At 39.5% G+C, this 20,000-nt stretch overlaps 1 protein-coding gene across 7 annotated transcripts in view; it reads left to right on the top strand.

Moving 5' to 3' along the window:
- Nucleotides 1-20,000, top strand: part of LOC115224031 — a 42,352-nt gene that overhangs the window by 213 nt on the left and 22,139 nt on the right. For 5 of the 7 annotated variants that reach the window (XM_036513068.1, XM_036513066.1, XM_036513067.1 and 2 more), the window contains exons 1-11: nucleotides 1-144; nucleotides 1,663-1,727; nucleotides 2,262-2,482; nucleotides 3,266-3,394; nucleotides 5,125-5,241; nucleotides 8,984-9,147; nucleotides 11,591-11,837; nucleotides 13,906-14,028; nucleotides 14,816-15,001; nucleotides 15,725-16,035; nucleotides 16,864-18,501. The exon at nucleotides 1-144 is cut by the window's left edge. In XM_036513068.1, coding sequence (XP_036368961.1) covers nucleotides 1-144; nucleotides 1,663-1,727; nucleotides 2,262-2,482; nucleotides 3,266-3,394; nucleotides 5,125-5,241; nucleotides 8,984-9,147; nucleotides 11,591-11,837; nucleotides 13,906-14,028; nucleotides 14,816-15,001; nucleotides 15,725-16,035; nucleotides 16,864-18,501 — 3,345 coding nt within the window. Of the gene's footprint in view, nucleotides 145-1,662; nucleotides 1,728-2,261; nucleotides 2,483-3,265; nucleotides 3,395-5,124; nucleotides 5,242-8,983; nucleotides 9,148-11,590; nucleotides 11,838-13,905; nucleotides 14,029-14,815; nucleotides 15,002-15,724; nucleotides 16,036-16,863; nucleotides 18,502-19,301 lie in introns of all 7 variants that reach the window. The other 2 variants (XM_036513069.1, XM_036513071.1) reach the window with 2 other exon arrangements.

The following is a 20,000-nucleotide window of genomic DNA, read 5'->3' as shown; positions in this document are numbered from 1 at the left end:
CAACCTCAGCCAACCCAGTTTGAAGGACTGTTTACGTAGCTTTACAAAACACGAAGTCTCTGCCGAACGATTCCGAAATACTTTGACGAGTTCTTCACTTTCTGAACCACACCTGGATGTAAATGCGACGCTAATTAATTCCAGGTAAACTTTCATTTCAGTTGTTGCTGCTGTTATTGCTGTTGTTGTTGTTGTCTTGATCGTTAGCATTTTTTTTTTTTTTGCATTGCAATATATTTCTCTTCGTTAAATCTTAATGATAAACAACATGGATACATGAAGGTTTGTTATTTGCTTAGATCCAAGTTAGGCCAAAACAATTCCATATTCAATATTTTGGTGAAATGATCCTTGTTAAACCAGTATCTTACAATGGATGACTATCATGGTTACATATTAAAGAACATATTCCAATAATAATAATAATAATAATAATAATAAATGCCCTGATGCAGTACCAGGCAGTGGATCTCGTGGCTTCTGATCTTAACTGATTGGAAGTGTTATCATGTACATTGTTTTGTCTTGGTATAAAAGATGGGCTACAGCAAATATTCTGCTCAATACCACAGATTTGCTTGTCAGTTGTTTGACCTTAACCAGTTGAGCATGGCCCTTAGTGGCTGACGATATGTGCATCTCTGATCACGAGCAGAAGTAGTGGGGGAGCATCATAGCCATGTGTTGAGAGGGATTCTTTGGGGTTTGGATAATTCACGTCTGGAAACATGGGTGTTTCGTTCAACATCCTTAAACAACCCTTATTCAGGGACCTTTTGAGCGGGATGGCTTATTCGACCTGAAGAAAATTGTAACTGGGCCCCACCTGCAAGGTCATGTGCTGTTTATCTTGATATGAGATCACCATGTCGCGCACATATGGTTGTGATACATGTGCCTGGTGTACCCTTATCAGACAATTCTTTGCTTGCATGGGTCAGATGGAAGTTGTTGAGGTAGATTTTTCTAAGGTTGGATGCCCTTCCTGCCACCAACCTTCACCTGTTTCCAAGCTGGCTAATATTTGCCCCACGACCTGACAGATTTCCAAGGAAGACCGGAAAATGAAGGACACAGCTTATGTGATGGTGATGTTCGTTTACAACCATCACACGATGTAAAAACAAGGAGACATTCACACACACACACACATACCTCTATGCATAAACACATACATACATGATTGCATACACATACAGGTACACATAAGACAGGCTTCTTTCAGTTTCCTTCCACGAAATCCACTCACAATGCTGTTGTGGCCAGGAGCTATAGCAGAAAACACTTGCACTACATCCTTCAAAACTTCCATGCTTTCTGAGATTCGCCAACACTATATCTTATTTTCTCCCCTCCATACACACGCAAGCATGTATCTGACTCATGCATTGTTCATTTTCCAGACATTTGTACATTACTGCATATACTCTGACAAGTTGTGGTGCACCTGAGCACTGTATACAATAATTTCATTATTATTATTATTATTTTTAAACCAGATGGTTGGGAAACAAACCTGCTCAGGTGTGGCCATGCTTTGGTATCCATAGCAATTGCTTTGCACTGGCAGGGGAGAAAACGGACAATAACAAACGCATGATTGAACTGTACCATTATTTTTTCCTATTTAATTCTGAATCTATTTTCCTTTCCTTTTCAAAGAATGTCTCACGGAAATAAGGCAGTTGATTCTGAGATTCTGAGATCAGGAATTGCTCAACTAACAGGTAGCGCTTCAAGACATTTTATTATGGTTTCTGTTTGGTCCAGGCATGGCCGTGGGTTATAAAGCTTATTATTATTATTATTATCATTTTTTCCTTCTTTCTTCAAATTTTCTTCCGTTTCTCGCCAAGTGTTTTCCGTACACCTAGGGCAGAGAAGCTCATTGTATGCATTCCCAGATTACATGCACAAATTCACAGATAAAATATGTATTTAGAAATTAATAAATAAATAAATTCATGGATGGATGTTATTTTCACAGCGATAATGCTCTTCTCAGTACATGAGCCGTTCCAGTTTATACGATTTTTTGCACTTCCTGTAGGGATGGTAAGCCAGGAATCATTTTCAAATAGGTTTCAGTACCTTTTTTTTATCATTCCTATTATTATTCCTATTATCATTCCTAGTATTATTATTATTATTATTATTATTATTATTATTATTATTATTATTATTATTATTATTATTATTATTATTATTATCATTATTATTATTATTATTATTATTATTATTATTATTATTATCATTTCAAGGTGCAACTGATATAGATGGAAGATGCGTTGTCACATTCCCAGTTGCCAGTGTTAATCTCCTGGATTCCTTCACCTCAAATAGACTTGCACACCTTCTGGAGTATTACTGTAGCTTAATGTTACCTGTTGACCAGGTGAAAGGATTCTCCATTCTCATCTGCTTACAACATGCCACTCACCCAGGAATACAAATGTGGTTGCAAGCCATGGAGAGTGTCCAGGTTTGTAAGGGTTTTTTTAAATATTTTTAATTGTATTTTAGATATGTAAATAAACAGATCAACATACAGACGGATAGGTACATAGGTTACAAGAACAGACACAGATGGATCCACGGATCCACACATATAAAGATGCACATCCACACATACAAACATGGTACATAGTTACATAACACACACACACACACACAGACATGCACACACAAGGAGACAGAGGTGCATACATATACAAACACACGCTCACACACACATACATAGAAAATGCACAAACACGGACAGGCGAGCACATAAATATGCAGGATACATACATACAGATGCATACACACACACATACATATATACATATGCATACACACACATATATACATACATAGACATGCAAATATACACACACATACATACGTACATGCATGCATGTATAGACACACACACACTGACCCACACACATGCACACAAACAAACAAAAGGGAACGCAGTGTAAATAAGGGACAGAGTCAAGACTATTGAAAAGGTTGCAAAACGCAACAAAAATTTTAGGAAAATAGAAATAAGAAATCAGCGGAAATTTTACCGGTGAGTGTGTTGCATTGTAAGGCACAAAAAGAAAATGACTCTCCCCCAAGACACAACAGAATATATTATTTTATTTTATTTTGATGTTGCTAAGCAGGTTTAGTGTTCTGTATTATTTGTCTCATCATGGTGATTCTTGCATGGCTGCAGTCCAATGATTGAAACAAACAAACAAACAAACACTAAGAGATCCGTTTTAACCTTCCACAGAAAACCACGTCTGACAGCATCAATGTCGTCTATTTGATCAAACCAAAGATGAAAGACAATTCCCGTTTGTTGAAGAAGCAGTTGGGTCTGAAAGCCAAGTATTCTTCAGCTGTTTCTGTTCTATTCAAGGTGAGTGGAAATATTTCAATTCTACTTCATTGCTGTAGATGGAGATTATGTGGCTGCCTTACATTATACAACAGTGTGTGGAAATACTCTTGTATAATGCGGCGAGCTGGCAGAAACGTTAGCACGCCGGGCAAAATGCTTAGAGGTATTTCGTCTGCCGTTACTTTCTCAGTTCAAATTCCGCTGAGGTCGACTTTGCCTTTCATCCTTTCGGGGTCGATAAATAAAGTACCAGTTTCGCGCTGAGGGTCTATGTAATCGACTTAATACCTATGTCTGTCCTTGTTTGTCCCCTCTGTGTTTAGCTCCTCGTGGGCAGTAAAGAAATATATACAAGAGTATGTGAAGTAACCAGAGTGTGCAGTTGGAAAGTAAGATAAGGATGGTGGTGATGTGGTATAAGGGGAAGATCTTAACCCTTTTTGTTACCATATTCCTGTTGAGATGTTCTGTGTTTCTTGCAATTAATTTTAAATATAACAAAGAATTTAGTAAAATATCTTAGTTATCATTCAGCTAGTGTTAGGATCATGAATTGTGATTAAGGTTTGGAGGAAAATTTTAATTCAAAACTTATGAAAACAAGATATTTGTACTACAGAGCCAGAGCTGGTTTCAGCCAGGTTGGTATCAAAAGGGTTAAGAATTGATTCTCTATTATATATTTTAACCCTTTTGTTACCATATTTCTGTTGAAATGTTCTGTGTTTCTTTCAATTAATTTTAAATATAACAAAGAATTTAGTAAAATAACTTAGTATTATCATTCAGCTAGTGTTAGGAACATAAATTTTGACTAAGGTTTGGTGGAAGATTTTAATTCAAAACTTATGAAAACAAGACATTTGTACTACAGAGCCAGAGCCGGTTTCAGCCAGGTTGGTAACAAAACGGTTAAAAGGGTCAGGGTGTAGGAGCCATGATTGCAAGATTGTGGTTTCAGCTGGGTTGGTATCAAAAGGGCTAAAAGGGTCAGGGTGTAGGAGGCATGATTGAAAGATTGTGGTTTCAGCTGGGTTGGTATCAAAAGGGCTAAACTTCTGCAAAGCATATTTCTCATGAAACTATAGAAGCCATGTGTTTTAATCCTTTTGTTACCATATTTATTTTGAAATGTTCTCTGTTTCTTTCAATTAATTCTAAATATAACAAAGAATTTAGTAAAACAACTTAGTTATCATTAAGCTGGTGTTAGGAACATAAATTGTGACTAAGGTTTGGTGGAAGATTTTAATACAAAACTTTTAAAAACAAGACATTTGTACTCAGAGCCAGAGGTGGTTTCAGCCGGGTTGGTAACAAAAGGGTTAAGAATTGTTCCTCTATTATATATCTTAACCCTTTTGTTACCGTATTTATTTTGAGATGCTCTGTGTTTCTTTCAATTACTTTAACTATAACAAAGAATTTAGTAAAATAACTTAGTTATCATTAAGCTAATGTTAGGAACATAAATTGTGACTAAGGTTTGGTGGAAGATTTTAATTCAGAACTTATAAAAAAAAAGACATTTGTACTACATATATATGTTGTTGAATGATACATTTTGAGAGAGATTGTAGTATATAGCAAGTGTAATGATATACTCATTCATATTCCTTCCATGATGTATATATACAACATGGAGATAGAAATAACATAATTATCCTTTATCGATTGCATGATATGACCATTAACAGCATTTACACTTCTTGGTATTTCTTTGAATTCACTGAATTATTTTGACTCAGGTTGTCTGGTTGGAGAAAATAAAAGAAGTCTATAGCTACATTGATCCATCCCAATTAACCGAAGACTACGGAGGGTTCTTGAAATACTCCCACAAAGCTTGGTATCTTTATCAAATGGTGAGTTCTAATTCCTCTTGCTAAATTATTTCTGTTGCTAATTTGTCTGTTTCCGATAAGCTTGGATTTCGCCTTGGTGGGATTTGAACTCAGAATGTTAAGAGCCAGAAGAGATTTCGGAAAACCTTTTTCCAATGCCCAAATGATTCTGCCAGCTCACCAATAATACTGAGCTTCATCAATACAGTGCCTGGGTGTGGGTGTACCAAAGTCTTTGGAAACGGTGAAAAGAGGGGACAGAAAAATCAAGTAATGAAAGACAGCAATGAAAGTGAGAAGCACGTGGAGAGGGGACAGAATCAGACCCCGAAACACAGGAAAACTGACCGGTAAAAGATCCATAGGGATGAAAAGGTGCATAAGCAGGTCAGGAATAGCGTTGCCAGATTTCGGGAAGCATGGAATTTTTGAAGGAAGCTGTGCCCTGACAGGTAACAAAAGATACGGATAGTTTATTTCATGCTTTGACAATTCTGAGCATGAAGAATTTTTTCTGAAATCATAGGTGCCTGTGATGTTTTTTGATTTTATAAACATGTCCACGAGTGGTAGAGGTACTGGATTAAAAAAGGGGCCAAAGTTATTGTTGGAAAGAGGGGAAAGAATCATGTAAGCTAATTCCAAGTCAGCTGCTGGATGTTGAAGTTTTAGTATGTCGATGTCCTGAGAAGCGATTCATTCAAGATATGGTAAGTGATTGACAGAAGGAATTCGTTAGGATGCCATCTCTGGACAGCTTCTATATTTGATATTCTAGACAAGATGCAAACTGTGTCGACATACTGTAGCTGATACAGCTTTAAACAGATTGCAGGTGAGCAACTGTTGATGTTTTATTGAGTGATGTTAAGACACCATCGACCTTTTTGACAAAGGCTTAAATACTTACTGTCTTTGCCAGAGAACATTATTCTGGTTCGTTAGACTTCTTTATGATAAAGACAGTCAACTCGAAAGTCAACGGTCGATATCTGCTTTAGTGTTTGTGTTTAACATTAATAAAGCCCATTCTGTTGTGTCTGGGGAGAGTCATTCTCTTTTAGTGCCTTATAATTTAACAAACTCACCGGATTTTGGATAACAGACAGAATCAACAACTATTAAAAAGGTTGCAAGACGCAACGAAAATTTTAGAAAAACAAATAAGTAAATGAGAGGAAATTTTACGGGTGAGTGTGTTAAATTATAAGGCACAAAAAGAGAATGACTCTCCTCAGACACAACAGAATATGCTTCAACACACGAACTCACATAAAGAATCTTGCAAATCAAATCCAAAAACGAAATTAATAAATGTTCTGAAAATCAGAATTATCTACCTTTTATAAGGGAACTTCTTGGTAAAATAACTGGCAAGATTTTCTTTCCTTGTTCCTTTTTTTCCCTTTTTATTTTTGGATATTGGATAAATGGATACATCAACATTAATCTTGAATAAATGACTATATCTCTTTTTTCAAAATGTCTTTCAATATATCCCTGAGAGGGTGTGTATATATATATATATATATATATATAAGCCAACTAATTAGAGAGAGAGTTAGTTTAGATGAGATGCAGTTTGGGTTCGTGCCAGGGAAAAGTACCACTGATGCTATATTCCTGGTAAGGCAGCTGCAGGAGAAATACCTAGCCAAAGATAAGCCCCTGTACCTGGCTTTTGTTGACATGGAGAAAGCCTTCGACAGGATCCCCTGATCCCTCATCTGGTGGTCAATGAGGAAACTAGGGATAGATGAATGGTTAGTGAGAGCTGTGCAAGCCATGTACAAGGACGCTGCTAGTAAGGTGAGGGTTGGCAACGAGTACAGAGAAGAATTCCGGGTAGAGGTAGGGGTCCACCAAGGCTCAGTCCTCAGCCCCCTCCTATTTATCATAGTCCTCCAGGCAATAACAGAGGAATTCAAGACAGGATGCCCCTGGGAGCTCCTCTATGCTGATGACCTTGCTCTAATTGCTGAGTCACTATCAGAACTGGAGGAGAAGTTTCAGGTGTGGAAGCAAGGTTTAGAATCGAAGGGCCTTAGAGTCAATCTAGCTAAAACCAAAGTCGTAATAAGTAGGAAGGTAGACAAATCACAAACGCCTTCAGGTAGATGGCCCTGCTCGATCTGTAGAAAAGGTGTAGGTAGAAACTCTATAAGATGCACCAAGTGTAAGCTATGGATACATAAGAGGTGCAGCAATGTCAAAGGAAGGCTAACTAGGAAGATGGTTTTTGTATGTGGCAGATGCTCAGGAGCATTAACCTCTGAAAATCTGCAGAAAACAACTTCCGTCACTTTCCAGGGGGTAAAACTAGAAGTAGTTGATAGCTTCCGTTATCTTGGTGACCAAGTCAGTAGTGGGGGTGAGTGTGCTGAAAGTGTAACGGCTAGAGTAAGGATAGCCTGGGCAAAGTTTAGGGAGCTCTTACCTCTGCTGGTGACAAAAGGCCTCTCGCTCAGAGTAAAAGGCAGACTGTATAATGCATGTGTACGTACAGCCATGCTACATGGTAGTGAAACATGGGCTGTGACTGCTGAGGATATGCGTAAGCTCGCAAGAAATGAAGCCAGTATGCTCCGATGGATGTGTAATGTCAGTGTTCATAGTCGACAGAGTGTAAGTACCTTGAGAGAAAAGTTGAACCTAAGAAGCATCAGTTGTGGTGTGCAAGAGAGACGTCTGCACTGGTATGGGCATGTGACGAGAATGGGTGAAGATAGTTGTGTGCAAAAGTGCCACACTCTAGCAGTTGAGGGAACCTGTGGAAGAGGTAGACCCAGGAAAACCTGGGACGAGGTGGTGAAGCACGACCTTCGAACTTTAGGTCTCACCAAGGAAATGACTAGAGACCGAGACCTATGGAAGTATGGTGTGCGTGAGAAGACCCGGCAAGACCAGTGAGAACAGTCAAAATCAAACCAAATCAACATCAGTGGAAATTGCAGCTGTGGTGAAGTGAACCATCCGATCGTTTGTCCGTTGCCAGCCTCGCCTGGCCCCCGTGCTGGTAGCACATAAAAGCACAATCCGTTCGTGTCCATTGCCAGCCCCGCCTGGCCCCTGAACCGGTAGCACGTAAAAGCACCATCCACTCATGTCCGTTGCCAGCCTCGCCTGGCCCCCGTGCTGGTAGCACGTAAAAGCACAATCCGTTCGTGTCCGTTGCCAGCCTCGCCTGGCCTCCGTGCTGGTAGCACGTAAAAGCACAATCCATTCGTGTCCATTGCCAGCCCCACCTGGCCCCCGTGCCGGTAGCACATAAAAGCACCATCCGTTCGTGTCCGTTGCCAGCCTCGCCTGACCCCCGTGCCGTTGGCACGTAAAAGCACCATCCGCTCGTGTCCATTGCCAGCCTCACCTGGCCCCCATGCCGGTGGCACGAAAAAACACCATCCGTTCGTGGCCGTTTTCCAGCGCTGTCTGGCACCTGTGCAGGTGGCACGTGAAAAGCACCCACTACACTCGCGGAGTGATTGGCGTTAGGAAGGGCATCCAGCCATAGAAACACTGCCAAATCTGACTGGGCCTGATGAAGCCTTCCGGCTTCACAGACCCCAGTTAAACCGTCCAACCCATGCTAGCATAGAAAACGGACGCTAAATGATGATGATGATTTCATATCCTAAATATTGCATATTTGATAAATTATCACCACCAACTTGTAAGTTTAAAGCTGATTTTTAAATGAAAAACCTAATATATTAATTTCTCTGCCATAGAGCGCTAATAGTGAAAACCACTTCTGTTGTTCTAGACTGTTGGAGATCTTTTAACGAAATCCCATCAACTGGAGAAAAAAATTCCAACAGCTAAAGACCAACTGCAACTGTTGACCGAGTATGATATTAAAGGCCGAGACAGTGCGGAACTGAAGTCACTTGTTCAGCAGCTTGAAGAGAAATTCCATGGAATAATGAAGTAAGTTTTTGTGTCTGGTTTGCCAGATTCTTTATGTGAATTTGTGTGTTGAAACAAATTTTGTTGTGTCTAGGGAGGGTCATTATACCAATATTATTAACACACGCACTGGTTCAATTCCATTCCTTTATTATTAATCAATTAGTAAAATATCCAATTAACTAATCAATTGTTTGTTTAATTTGGTTAAACAGCAAGTCATTTGTTTTGCTTTTGTTTGTGAAAGGTAAAAAACTTTCTCACCCTCCTGAGCATCAAATTAATACACCTGCCTGTTGTTTATACACCTGTCTTTGTCTTTTGTTTTCTGTAAATTTCAGCTATATATATATATACTACAGGCTTCTTTCAGTTTCCGCCAACCAAATCCACTCGCAAAGCTTTGGTAAGCCTGAGACTATAGTAGAAGATACTTGCCCAAGCTGCCATGCAGTGGGACTGAACTCGGAACCCCGTGGTTGAGAAGCAATATTATTTTTATAATAAATGTTTAAGTGAAGTTAACAGTTTGGCCCAGTATGTCTTCCATTACAGAAATGGTAATTCTTTGGTGCCAACTAATGAAATTGATACATTAAAAAAGTAAAAGGGTCTCGTTAAAAACAAAACTCCAAGCGTTCTGAATGAACACCAGCCAGACCCCGATTAGGGTCTTGTTTCTATAACAACTGAGCAAGTTCGAAACTCGTTTCAAATGCGCTCACAGACGTTTTTTGGGCTACATTTATGAATGAGGGGGGGGGTGGAATGTTAAAAGCAGAACTATTGATCAAGTCTAAATATAGAGGGTATTAAAACTGGATAAATTAGTAGTTGGGTGTTAGATTATTTGAAACTGAAGCTAAATTTACGAAAAGGAACTAAATTCGGTCTCGAAAGAATTCAATTATACGAATAATGTTAAGTTGCAATTAAATGACTACTCAGAGTTACCTCCCTTCCATTGTTAATAGCTTGAAAAAAATTTTAAAAAGACGGATGCCCCAATTTCATTGATTTTTAACTCCCTAAAATTACTTTTTTGTATAATAACCCTTCATGTTGCTATGTTTGTGTAACCTTTAAAATCTACAGTTTATGTATATCTCCTATGTTTATATAACCGTTATAACAGATGTATGTACATAAGCCTCTTAACACCTGAAATACCGTCTATAAAATTGCTGTGTGCATACAACTCTGCTGTGTGTATGGACAACAGCCGAAAATTGTGTATGTAGACCACCTAAAATTGCTTTATTGCCATCATCATTTAACATCCGTTTCCTGTACTGCTTTGGATAGTTCGATGAGAGCCAGTAAGCCAGAGGACTGCATCGATCTCCACTGTCAGCTTTGGTGGAGTTTTTCCATGGCTACAGGTCCTTCCTAATGCCAACCACCTTACAGAGTGTACAAAGGGGAGTGGAGGGTTCCCGTAGCACCTGCACTAGTTTGCTCGCACAGAAACTCACAAGACAAAACCCTTCTTCAACAGAGCGGCTTTGCACCAGAGGCTGAGAGATTAAAGTATGATGGAAAGACAGGAGCAAGTGTTTTGCCATAGAGGAGATAACATGGCTACCCTCCATATAAATATAAAAAAGCCTTAAAACTGCTGCCTGAAAATGGCAAAAAGCATCCATTGGCGAGGCTCTGGATCATTGTTTCTCAACCATTTTTTACCTATAGGTTCCTGGGTTTCCCATTTTACTCAGGTGGTTCCTCATGGCCATTTTCAGTATTTCTTTTAAGTCATTACATTCTGAGCTCAAATTCTACCAGAATCAACTTTGTCCTTCATCCTTCCAGAATCATTAAAAGTACTGAGGCTGGTGTAATCGACTGTCTCTATTTATTCACTTAAGCCCTTCACTCCCTGAAGAGCATAAGCCATCAGCGTCTTTTCTCCACTGTCCTCAACTCTGGGTTACCTTTTTTGCTTGTCTCCCAATGGTTCGCTACCTTTTCCATGTAGCTTCCATTTGGATTATGCTGCACCACATCATATGTTTCCCCCAAAGGAAGTCCTTTCTCTCCCAAATCTTGTTCATTTGGAATTGTCATTGGTGCTTCTGTAACTTTGCTTTTTTTCGCAGTAAGAATGTTGACCATATGCAGACCCATTTTTACCTCTGGAAAGAGGTGCTCTATACTAGTCTAGCCTTGATCCTTTGACCTGTCCAGCATGGGCGGGGGGCACACCAAGAGCTTGCACTCTGCTGGATAGCACTCAGGGTCATCAAGGTACCCAAGCCACCAGGCCACATCAAGGACTGGACCTTGTAGTAGAATCAACTGCTCGCTTCCCTTAAAATTGCTGGCCTTGTGTCAAAATTTGAAACAATTCTTAAATGGTCTTTTATTCTTGTCATTTAAGAAGGTAAACTTTCGGCAGCCATTCCAGTGTTAATTCTTGCCATTGGACACACAATATTAACTTTATTTTACTTTCATTTCACAGGAACTTAAACATGGAAACAATTATTGACAAATGCAAGAACACAATTGCCTCCATGGAACATCCTGAAACAGATTCGGTTTTGTCTCAGATCTCTTCGTCCATTCTGGTTTCTTCCAAAGCTGAACTTCTCCGACTTCACAACTATTTCCTGCAGAGTAAACAAAGCATGTCAAGAATTTGGGAAGTTCTAAATGACCAAATCCAAAGAATTCTTCAGATTGAGCAATGCCAGGAAGATGCCACCAAAGTGAATATTTTTTTGTTTTCTTCTCCGTTCCCCCACCCAACCTCTTTCTTCCGTTACTTCCTGCTCTTCCACCCATGCCTCCTACTCCTCTCCCTTATTCCTTCACATTACCTCCTCCCCCTCCAATTGCTTTCTCTACGTCCCCTTTGCCTCTTCCTCCCTTGCTTCCTACTCTTTCTCTTCTACCTCCTACTCCTCCCTTGTTCCTTCTCCTTACCTCCTCCCCTTGCCTCCGACTCCACACACCCCTCTTACCTCCTTCCCCTCGCTTAACCCTCCTTCCTCTTGCTTCCTCCCTTTCCCCTTGTCTCCTCCCTCCCTTTACCTCTTCCCCCACTCACCTACTCCCCCTTCCTCTTTGCTTCTTCCTCCCTTGCTTCTTACACTTTCTCCCACACCTCCTAATCCGTTACCTCCTACTCCTCTCTTGTTTCATCCTCCTACCCTACCTCCACCTCCTTTCTTTCCTTCTTCACTAAAGATTTAATCTATAACCAATGAGGGAGCTTCTATAGTATTGCGCAATGATCTGCTAGAAATAGCAGCTAAATCTCTCTCTCATGTGGCTTTCCCTAAAAAACAGAAAGTCACATAAGATAATGTATACCTGAAGAACAAAAAATGACAGGAGGGTCATGGATGTAATGCTTTGGGACCCATTAAGGGGTCAAATAATGCAGGGAATCTACATGAGCAATAAACTTTGTTATATTTGCCCATGTTTACTAAAACAATTATTTTTATCATTTTGAGGGTGGTGAGTTAGCTGAGTGGTTAAAGCATCAGGCAAAATGCTTAGCAGCATTCCTTCCGGCCCTTTACAGTCTGAGTTCAAATCCTGCCAAGGTCAAATTTGCTTTTCATCCTTTTGAGGTCAATAAAATAAAGAGTCAGTCAAGTTCTGGGGTTCATATACTCTTTACTCTTTTACTTGTTTCAATCATTTGACTGTGGCCATGCTGGAGCACCACTTTTAGTCAAGCAAATCAACCCCCAGGACTTATTCTTTGTAAGCCTAGTACTTATTCTATTGGTCACTTTTGCCAAACCACTAAGTTATGGGGACATAAACACACCAGCATCGGTTGTCAAGCAATGTTGAGGGGACAAACACAGACACACAACCACAAACATACATATATATATATATATATATTATATATATATATATATTATATATATATATTATATATATATATAATATATATATATATACAAAATGAGAAAATGGAGAAATATACTTAAATCAATCAATCATCAACCATCGGATAATACCCAATCAATACTTTATTACACCATTACATAACAGCAATGACATTATACATAATATATTGCAAATATAACTAGACATGGAAATAGAAATATAAAATACAATTACATCATATCTGACAGCTGTTTCGGCCGTGAAGACAAGTATGTCTCATTTAACCTATTAGCCATATAAAGCAGGTATAAATGAGACATTAACAAGGAAGTCTCACGGCCTCTTCAGAGAATTTAATGTAAGTGTGAAACATATATATATACATATGTATATATATATATATATATACATATATACGATGGGCTTCTTTTCAGTTTCTGTCTACCAAATCCACTCTCAAGGCTTTGGTCGGCCCGAGGCTATAGTAGAAGACACTTGCCCAAGGTGCCACGCAGTGGGACTGAAAAGGGAACCACGTGGTTCGTAAGCAAGCTACTTACCACACAGCCACTCCTACGCCTATAAGTGACTTGTCTCCTTCCCCTTGATATTGTTGACCTTGTGCCAATATTATTATTATTATTATTGTTATTATTAAAGTGGGTGGTGAGCTGGCAGAATCGTTAGCACACCGGGCAAAATGCTTAGTGGCATTTCATCTGTCTTCACATTCTGAGCTCAAATGGTGCCAGCATTGACTTTGCCTTTCATCTTTTCAGGGTTAATGGAATAAGTACCAGTTACGCACTGGGGTCAATGTAATCGACTATCACCCCTTCCCCAAATTTCATAGTGTCTACAGTAGAAAGTATTATTATTATTATCATCGTCTTGATACGGTGCCATTTCTTTTTGAAATTACAGCTTTGTGATGAAATAAAGAAATACGAAGAACTGATGGACGAACATGTAAAGCCTTGCAGATCCCAGGCTGAAGTCGAAGCATGTTTCAACCATTTCCAATCATCATTGTACACACCGGCCAAAGTAACAAGCACCTTTTTCTCTTTTTAAACTTTTTAAATATCATCATCATCATCATCATCATCGTTTAACGTCTGTTTTCCATGCTAGCATGGGTTGGACGGTTCGACCGGGGTCTGAGAAGCCAGGAGGCTGCGACAGGCTCCAGTCTGATCTGGCAGCTGTTTCTACAGCTGGATGCCCTTCACAACATTTGCCTCTCCAATTAACACCCCTACACTGTATTTGCCCCTTCAATTAACAGCTGTTCATCGTATCTGTCTCTTCAGTTAACAAACAATATACAATGTCTGTCTCTTTAGTTAACAAACTGTACACCGTAATTGCCTTTTCAGTTAACAACTGAACACTGCATCTGTCTCTTCAATTAACAAACAATATACATAGAATGTCTCTCTCTCTTCAGGCAGCAAACACTACACAGTGTCTGTCTATTCGCTTCACTGCACCTCATGCTCATAGGTACCTCATTGGAACAACACTTGTACCCAACCATCATTTCAGAAACCATTTCTCCATCCGGGTTGCGGATCCGTGGAATAAGCTGCCAGACGAGATAGTGAAGATGCTGACGACCGCTCGGTTCAAAGTCTCTCTTGACCACAAATGGCCTGAACTCTTTGCATGAACACCACCCTGTACATAACTCCATGTCCCCCTACATGGCCTTGCTTTTTGCTTTTTGAGCCAAAAAATTAACTTAACTTAACTTAAGTCGGAATCCCTGTGCAGATGGAACAACACATCCAAGTTTACCAATAATTGTTTTCATATTTTTATTCCAATGCAGGAAATCATGGAGAAAGCCACGTTTATCTTGCAGACGATTCAGTCTTGCAAATCCGACGACCGTCCTCAATTCACTTCTGAATTTCTCTCTCAGTTCACGTATTGTGTGAAAACTTTTGCAAACAGACTGGAAGATATTCACCATCAATATGGCGACATGCAGCAGTTCTTTCTTGTGTTGCGAAAGGTGAGAGACACTTTGGGAACATTGTTTCGTTTCATATTCAGTATCCATACGTGTGTGTGTGTGTGTGTATATGTATATACATCATCATCATCATCATCATCATCATTTAACGTCCGTTTTCCATGCTGGCATGGGTTGGATGATTTTGACTGAGGGCTGGTGAACCAGATGACTGCACCAGGCTCCAATCTTGATCTGGCAGAGTTTCTACAGCTGGATGTCCTTCCTAACGCCAACCACTCTGAGAGTGTAGTGGGTGCTTTTTACATGCCACCGGCACAGGGGCCAGTCAGGCAGTACTGGCAACAACCTTGCTCGAATCTTTTTACACATGCCACCAGCACAGGAACCAGTAAAGCGGTGCTGGTAACGATCACGCTCGAATGGTGTCTTTTACATGCCGCCGGCACGAAAGCCAGTTAGCCACTCTTGCAACGATCATGCTCAGCTGGAACCTTTGTCATTGTCACTGATGGAATGCCAGTCACATACTTATGCACAAATATGTTTGATAGACAGACATATCACATAGGCTTCCATGCAGTTTTCATTTGCCATTTTTAATCACTTCACTGGTAAAACTGATGACATGGTAGATGTTATTTTCCTGCAGTGGGATTGAACTTACGCTCAAGTGTTTAGGAAGAAACCTCCTTAACCACAATCCCATACCCAAGCCTATCTTCCACCATATTTTTAATGCTCTTTTTCTTTCTCTTCCAGTGTATCGCCTGGTACCAAAAAGTTCTTATGTTTCTACCAATGTCTCTCAGACGTAAATTAAAAAGAATCCGTAAAACGGCTGCGACATACACAGATTCGTCTTCCGAATCCATTTCTTCCTTGTCATCAGCTTCTTCTAGCCAATGGAACAATAAACTAATCCCAATTCCACAGAACTGGGCACAAATTGTCTCTAACATTCACAGCCACTACCCCAGTCCAAAGAAAGAACACATAATGATTTTAAATGAATTGGCACCTAAAGGCATTGGAAGTGAAATACAAGCAAAATCTTCTCTTTTATTCTTCAGGTAAGTCTTCCAGAGAGAAAATTTCATGCAACTAAATTCTTTCCTTTTATTAGCATAAGTGAAGTTTCGTATTGATGTGTTAAGATATTGGTCTGTTGCATGAAGGCAGCATGGCGCCGAATGCTTAAGAAGCTTGTGCTGCAACCATCAGGCCCTGGGCTTAAGTCTACTGCAAGGTATTTTGAGCAAGTGTCCTTTACTGTGGTCTTAGGTTTACCAAAGCCTTGTGAGTGAATTTGGGTGGATGGAAATAGTATGGAAGGCCATTGGATGGATTGTGTTTGTGAGGTGCAGGCGTGGCTGATGGGGTACGAAGCTTGCCTTCTAAGCATGTGGTCTTGAATTCAGTCCTGCAGTGCAGGCCCCTAGGGTCAAGTGTTCTCTACTATAACCCTGGGCCAACCAAAGTCTTTCATAGATGGAAACTGAAAGAAGCTGGTGGTATGTATATGTATGTCTGCATGTATTTATGAATGTGTGTGTATCTATGTATGCATACATGTGTGTGTGTGTGTGTGTGTGCATGCATGTGTGTGTACATGCATGTGTGTGTACATGCATGTGAGCATGTGAGTGTGTCCTTAATATCATGTGGTAGTTGTAAATGAGCGGCACATTTTTTATTTAATATTTATGTATATAATATGGCAGTGCCCCAGCATGACCACAGCTCATGAGCTGAAACTAGATAAAATTAAAAAAAAAAAATTATGGTTTCACAATGAAATATGGTGACCCTACCAGCTTTTAATTTGATAATTTATTTAACATTTATAATTCAATTCTTAATCTTTAATTTTTGATTTTTCTTTGTTTTTCCCCATCCAGGATTCAAGTTTTATTGAAGCTGCTTCAAAAATCCATCTTTCGGGGTTATGAATTAAATCTAGCTCTAAAGTGGAAGGCGGCTCTCATGAAGGACAAAGACGACATTGTGAATGATGTTGCATGGAGAAAATCTTCGGAATTTTCAGAAAAACACCCAACCGTTATTCCAAAGACAGAAAGCAGTCCAAACCAGAAATCTTCTGTTGATACCCCAATAAATGGTGTAACAGAACCAGAGATCATTAAAACAGAAGTTATAAAACCAAATATTTCCAAAACAAATGCCTTCGCACAAGATGTCTCCAAAATTGATGTCACAGCATCAGATATATCTCAGAAAAATGTCTCGGCATCAGCTTTACCCAAACCAGAAGTTATTGTATCTGATGTGGGGAGTCGAGATGTAAAAACGCAAAGAGAAAAGGGTTCCAGTGACCCACCTGATTATAAAACAGTTGTGCAAACAATGTATCCCACATCCGATGGAGATGAGGAATATTTCGTGTCTCTTTCTTTCTCTTCTGAAGTGGATTCTTCTTCAGCAGCATCTCAAGATGAAGACACACCAGATTTATCACCAAGATTTACTGAAATTTTACCCCCTGTGAAGCATTTTCCATTGCACCAGACACTAAATGCAAAATCTTTCAGACCAAAGTCAAGAACCAAAAAAAATAATGTTCTACCAAACAACTTAAAGAAATCTAAAAAGTTTGTTTCGATGCCATCTTCTTTAGCAAATGGTTTTGATACAAACAATGACTCACTCCACAGTGCTGATTCTGCATCGAATCTCTGTTATTCTTCAAACAGTTCTATTAAAAGACAAATATTCCATGATGCGATTGTGAAGCAAATCCGGGAAGTGACTTTGAGTAACATTCCTGCAGATTCAAAAATAGACATTGTTTCCAGTCTTTTGAACAAACATCAACCAAATAGTAGCAGTATGAGTAGCAGCAGCAGTCATAGAAGTCGCAAGACGTGGCACCAGAATACTTTGAGCAGTGATATTAGCAGTGATGAAGATTGTAACTTAAACGGAAGGGAACCACTTCCCAATATGACCCTTCACTACAGATCTTTACCCAGAGTTTACCAAAACCCATCCAATTCCAATATGTTATCTTCTGTTACTGGCAACAGAGCAAAACCTAAAAGAATGAAATTTCCAAAGACCAAATTAATTAACGATGGAAATATTATGTTAAGGAAGCAATATTCTAAATCACTAATGAATCTACAGAGTTATAACGATGATCACCTGGCCGATGATGACCTGGCTGATGATAACCTGGCCGATGATGACCTGGCTGATGATGACCTGGCCGATGATGACCTGGCCGATGATGACCTGGCCGATGACACAGCCCCGCTTCTGCAGAACTCTAACACCGAAACCAGTTTAAATGCCATAGAAGAAGAACTAAACCAAGTTACCCTCCAAGAAACCCGTGCAGCGAAATCTTGTGATTTTCCTGGAAATGAGAGACAAATGTTACTTTCATCATCTCCTAGAGACAACAGTGATTACATTAATCAGTGGATTAATTGCAGTTGTAGCCCAACTGGCACTGATCTTACCGATGACTTGGCACCATCTAATTCACTCTCTGACACTGGATATACGTCAAACAGGTAAGTGTTCATAGGGTTACCAATGTGTCACCAAGGTGGATGTAGACAGCTGCTAGCTCTGGCAGTTTGCTGTTGATATTGTTGCTCTGTCTGAGCAGATTTATTATGTGGAAACGAGTAAATGACAGGTGTGGCTGTGTGGTTGAGATGCTTGCTTCCCAACCATGTGGTCTTTGGTTCAATGCCACTACGCAGCACCTTGGGTGAGTGTCTTCTACTATAGCTATAGATCAACCAAAGCTTTGTGGGTGAACTTAGTAAATGGAAACTGTAAGAAGCCCATCATATATATATATACATATACATACATACATATATATTTCTATGTTTGTATGTCTTTGTACTTGTTTGTCTCCCAGTGACTACCAGACAACTAGGGTTGGTTTGTTTATATCCTCATAGCTGTTGAGCAAAAGAAAAGAAATGAATAAGTGCCAGACTTTAAAAATTAGTATAAGGGGTCATTTGTGCAACAAAGCCTTCAAGATGGTTCTCCAGCATGACTGCTGTCCAATGACTGAGGCAAGCAAAGGATAAAAGATTAATAATTTAGAGGTCCACTGCTTGCAGAGATTATAAGGTGTATCCTCTTATAGATAGACAGTGTGGAGGCCACTTGCTTTGATCATTTTGGAATGGAGCTTTTAGATAAATATTACTGGTTAATAGGATTCATTAGAGATTATGACAATACCCTTAACACATTTGGGACCCATGAATTTGAATAACAACGATTGTTTCATTACATTCCTCATAATTATCACCATCATTTCAACGCCTAATTTTTTATGCTTGTATAGGTGTGTGAATCTGTGATGAAGGGTTTTTTGTGGTCTGGTGATGTCTTGGATTTGGCGAAAGAGGATAACATACGTGTTTTGGAACTGCCATACTTTAATGTGAAAACAACGGCTGCAATCTACAAAGTGATACATAAAAAGGGATTGAATACACAGCTGGCACACTCCATCTAGACCGTTTCTGAGGAGGTCCCTAATGAAAAACAGACCAATACACAACAACGCCAAATGCACATTGTTCAACAAAGAAACCATATCTATGTACTCCTATGTAATGCATAAAATCACATGTAGTGTATACAATGAGGCCAACAAGAACATATTCAGCTTAAAGAACACCACCGTACTGATACTTCTTCCAAAAACCACCTTCAGGTATTCCATACTCAAGACATGTAAGTCTCAATTGACACCACAGAATAAAACATTGGGAACCTGAGAATAAAAGAAGCCATCATCATTAACATAACCAAATCCTATATTAACAACAGAATCAAGCTACACACAGCTGATTGGCTTTTATAACAATGGCTACCATGCACATGCAAAGCACTACTCCGCCCCCCCCCTCTATATATGTACACTCACACTACAGAGCAGAAAATCTAGCTCGCAACACCAAATATCCAATTTCTTTTAGGTGAAAAATGGGGTCTTAGCCATGAAATGTCAAAATATAAGAAAATATTGCAAACCATT

Source organism: Octopus sinensis, linkage group LG24, assembly GCF_006345805.1.
Source record: "Octopus sinensis linkage group LG24, ASM634580v1, whole genome shotgun sequence".
Taxonomy (NCBI): Eukaryota; Metazoa; Mollusca; class Cephalopoda; order Octopoda; family Octopodidae; genus Octopus; species Octopus sinensis.
Note: the sequence above shows the minus strand (reverse complement) of the source record. Positions and strands in the feature narration are given on the sequence as shown.